At 37.9% G+C, this 4,548-nt stretch overlaps 1 protein-coding gene across 1 annotated transcript; it reads left to right on the forward strand.

Annotated features, from left to right (window-relative positions):
* Positions 1 to 1,545: 1,545 nt before the first annotated feature.
* Positions 1,546 to 3,608, forward strand: LOC147930422 (uncharacterized). The gene is made up of 2 exons (XM_087477564.1): positions 1,546 to 3,031; positions 3,319 to 3,608. The coding sequence occupies exons 1-2, from the start codon at positions 1,882 to 1,884 to the stop codon at positions 3,351 to 3,353; spliced, it is 1,185 nt and encodes a 394-aa protein (XP_087333690.1). The 5' UTR covers positions 1,546 to 1,881; the 3' UTR covers positions 3,354 to 3,608.
* The last annotated feature ends 940 nt before the right edge of the window (positions 3,609 to 4,548 follow it).

A 4,548-nucleotide genomic window follows, 5' to 3' on the forward strand; every position in this document is an offset into this window, starting at 1 on the left:
TGTAAATTGTAGTTTTGTCCACTCGTTTCGTTTTCATTCTTTTATGTTTATGACTTTTAAGTTTTCTTCTTTAGGGTAAAAATTAAAAGGGCTCTTCTGCTAACAATTTTAAAAGCAGAAGATATCTTTTTTTCACGAATTGAAACTATTGTGAAGAAAAAAGAAAGTAGGAAAACTGTAATTTTCTTTAGATACGATACGATGCATACTTTGTTGCCGAGCTATAACATTAAGGATGCACACGATACACATCCATTTTAGTGCAATTCTCAACATAAAAATTTGATATTTTACAGATCATGTGGATGTGGGTAAACGTTAACGATAGAAAAAAAAGAGTCCAAACATAAACCCTTTTAAAACCTGTAAAACTAAGAAGATTCAATTGAAATTTAGATCAAAAATGATAAACTTCAACTTTAAGATTCGCTATGACAAAGCAACCAATTTTTTTCTTTTCATTATTATGTTTTTTCTTTAAAGTTGAAAGTGAAAGGGTTTTCTTTGTGTGGCTTACATTTTCATACGTTGTGATGTTAATAAACATGCGTTCACGAATTCAATCCACGATAACGTGTTTTTCTTCGTTTTTCGTTTACTTCTCTTATGCCGAAAAGTAAAATTTCATTTTTTTTTTTCTTTTTTTGGTTAATTGTAACATTTCATTTTTGAATTGCAAGAAGTTCTCAATTAACGATAAGACAAATGATTTATTTTATTTGTTAGTAGTATATTTTTTTTGTATAAGCATTGTTAAAAATGTTTTTTCCAAAAACATCTGATTATTTTAGAAAGTTTTATTCGTATTTTCGATAATTTAACTTCAACAAGCTTAGTTATTGCATCATCATGTTATATAAAATAGTGCACGTACTGTGGTACGTGTTTTGAATTATTATTGTTATTTTTTCTCAAACGTGTTTTGAATTATGGATGTCTAGAAAATTAATTGGTAGTTTAGATTCCTTCAAATCACATATTCAAAAAAAAAAAAAAAAAAAAAAAAAAAAAAAAAAAGATCACATATTCAAATAGACGCAAAACAAATTTGAATGAATAATTTTTAAAGCATAACAGTTATTTAACGAGATCGAATAAATAAATAAATCACAGATTAATCCTTAAAATTGAAACTTTGATTAGCTCCTTGTATTTTTCTTCATCAGCTATGCGTCAGCATGACCATTGACCACAACGGCGATTGCTTCCGACATCAATGCCTGTTGTTGCATTTATCAGATTATTTCACGTGCAAGAGACCATTACGCCTTCTCGAAGTACGTGATCTAAAGCTTCCTCCGCTACCAAGTAATAAAGTAGACGTTTCTAAAAACTAAAAACTTGCCCGTCACCGATTACATTGCATTGTTTCCGTACGTCTTACCCATTAACTGTTCATCTTCAGTATCCCTGCTCCATTATCACTTTATTAACTTTAAACCTGGTTGCTTCCTCTTGAAGAAAACTTACGCTGTTCTGTTCTTTTCAGAGTTTTGTAGCAAATTTCTTAAGGATATTATTGGAATGTATTGTAGAGTATATTGTATATTTTCTTATTCTAGATATCAATCTACTTAGAATAGGAAATAGAATAACTTAATCCCCAAGCATTGCTTGGTACACAAGTTAGTTTCTCTTGTATAAATATAGGATTGTAATTGTATTTGATTCAATAAGAAAGACAGAAAAGTTTATTCTAAACCTAGCCGCTTCTAGTTTTACATGGTATCAGAGCAAAAAGCCTGATTTTTCGTTTCTTCCTCCTTTCTTCTTCGTTTCTTCTTCGTCCAAAGTTTTTCTTTCTCTTTTGATATTTGATTAAGATCCAATCAAAGTTTTTCTTTCTCTTCGTTTCTTTCTCTTTAGTCTCACACAGTTACGATGTCGAGTGAAGAAAAGGCTATTGTTGCTAAGCCCACTGAACCAGCGGATGTATCACCATACACGTTGTTCTCCGGTGATAACCCCGGTTCGATGATCTCCTCCGCTCAGTTGACCGGAGACAACTACGCAGAGTGGACAACAGAGATGATGAACGCCCTCAAAGCCAAAAGAAAGACTGGTTTCATCGATGGTTCAATCAAGAAGCCGGCAGTTGCGGGTGCAGAGATGGAATCGTGGGCGAGTGTGAATTCCATGGTGGTTGGATGGTTGAGAACTTCTATCATTCCTCGAGTACGCTCTACGGTGTCGTTCGTCTCCGATGCTGCAGAGTTATGGGAAAATTTGAGAGAACGTTTCTCTGTTGGGAATAAAGTACGAATCCATCAGATCATGTGTCAGTTGGCATCATGTCGACAAGATGGACAAACCGTGATTGATTATTACGGTCGTCTTGTGGTGTTATGGGATGAGTTGAATGGGTATCGCCCAATTCCGGTTTGTACATGTGGAGTTGGTGCACGTATTGCACAAGAGAGAGAAGAAGAGAAAGTTCATCAGTTTGTCATGGGACTTGATGAGTCTCGGTTTGGTAATGTGATTTGCCAAATCACTGATGCAGACCCGATGCCGGATTTAGCACAAGCTTATGCTAAAGTAATTAGAGAAGAACAAAGGCTTGTCGCTGCGAAGAAGAGAGAGCAGCAACATGATGTCGTGGGATTCACGACACGGACCGTTCAACAAGCTGACGGTGTTCAGAACAACGGACTTGAGCTCACCGATGCTTCTGCTTATGTGACACGCTCTGCTCCTCTGAAACCTGCACAAGGTTACAGTAAGAGTAGAGAAAGAAGTTTGTGCTCTCATTGTGGTCGGACTGGGCATGAAAAAGATTTTTGTTGGGAATTGAATGGATACCCGGAATGGTGGACAGAACGTTCTGGTAGAGGAGGTGGTCGTGGCTCCGGACGTGGAGGAGGTCGTAACCCGAACTATGGTGTTACGGGTCGAGGTCGTGGTTATGCTACAGTTGCTCATGCAACAAGTCCACATGCCTCTTCTTATCCGACTTTTACAACAGAACAATGGAAGATTTTGGAACAATTGGTGAAAGACAAGAAGACAACCACTTCCGATAAGCTTTCTGGTAAGATTAATAAGGATATAATTATCGATACAGGAGCATCTCACCACATGACGGGAAATTCTTCGTTACTAGTAGATGTAATCTCTACACCGCCATGTTCAATTGGTTTTGCGGATGGCAGTAAAACAATGTCAACGAGTATGGGGATGCTTCGTGTTTCTGCTGACATAGTACTCGATAATGTGTTATACGTTCCTGCTCTTGATTGCACACTCCTTTCAGTCTCTAAGTTACTCAAACAAATACAAGGTGTGGCAATGTTTACAGATGATTTTTGTGTTTTTCAGGACCGTTTTTAGAGGATGCTCATTGGAAGAGGTGAAGAGCGTGATGGGTTTTACTATCTTCAAGATGCGGATGTTGTGCGAGTTAACAAGGTTGGACTGCAGTGTGATTCGACTTTGTGGCATCGAAGATTTGGACACCCTTCTTCTATAGTTATTTCTAGTTTACCTATGTTTTCTGATTTTAAAAACTCTGCCAATCACCACCATTATGATGTGTGTTTCAAGGCAAAGCAAACAAGAGAGATTTTTTTATGATAGTTCAAATAAAGCAATGGAATGTTTTTCACTTATACATGTTGACGTATGGGGTCCTTATCGAATCCCTGCATCCTGTGGAGCGGTTTATTTTTTGACCATTGTTGATGATTATTCTAGAGCAGTATGGACCTATCTGTTGCTTGAAAAATCAGAGGTTAAACAAGTTCTACAAAAATTTTGCATGTATGCAAAGAAACAGTTTGGGAAGGATGTTTGCACGGTGCGGAGTGACAACGGCACCGAGTTTATGTGTTTGTCTTCATATTTTCGTGAGAATGGAGTTATACATCAAACTTCATGTGTGGATACACCACAACAATATGGGCGTGTGGAGAGAAAACATCGTCACATTTTAAACGTCGCTAGGTCTCTCCTCTTTTAAGCTTGTTTACCAACCAAGTTCTGGGGTGAAGCGATCCTAACCGCTGCATATCTCATTAATCGCACACCAACGAAACTTCTCAAAGGTAAAACGCCCTATGAGTTGCTTTTTGACAAGAAACCCTCTTATGATGATTTAAAGGTTTTTGGTTGTTCCTGCTACACACATCGCCGGTCTCGTGATAAAGATAAGTTTGGACATAGGAGTCGTTCTTGCATTTTTGTTGGCTATCCATTTGGAAAGAAGGGATGGAAGGTTTATGATCTTGAGACAAATGAGTTCTTGGTTTCAAGAGATGTGGTTTTTCAAGAAAATGTATTCCCGTATGTTGCAGAGGATCATGAGAATATTCAGTCTCGTCAAGATCAGCAATTTGATGCTGATTGGGTTGTTCCACCGGAAACCATGCCTGTCGTAAGGGGGAGCGACACTGATGATCGCACTCCTCCTATTGTTGAAGTTATGGAAGACGAAACTATACCGGAGATCTCCACACCGTTGGTTGTGGCGGAGTCTCCTTCTCAGCCGTTAATCACGGAGGTTTCTTCCTCTGATGATGAAACACCGTCTTCTCCGTCTGTTACCGAGGC

Source organism: Camelina sativa, chromosome 12 (genome assembly GCF_030686135.1).
Source record: "Camelina sativa cultivar CO46 ecotype springtype chromosome 12, ASM3068613v1".
NCBI lineage: Eukaryota > Viridiplantae > Streptophyta > Magnoliopsida > Brassicales > Brassicaceae > Camelina > Camelina sativa.

Coding starts and splice junctions, on each gene's coding strand:
- LOC147930422 (XM_087477564.1), top strand. CDS start 1,882: ATGTCGAGTGAAGAAAAGGCTATTGTTGCTAAGCCCACTGAACCAGCG. Junction 3,032..3,318: donor CACTTCCGATAAGCTTTCTG/GTAAGATTAATA, acceptor TGTGTTTTTCAG/GACCGTTTTTAGAGGATGCT.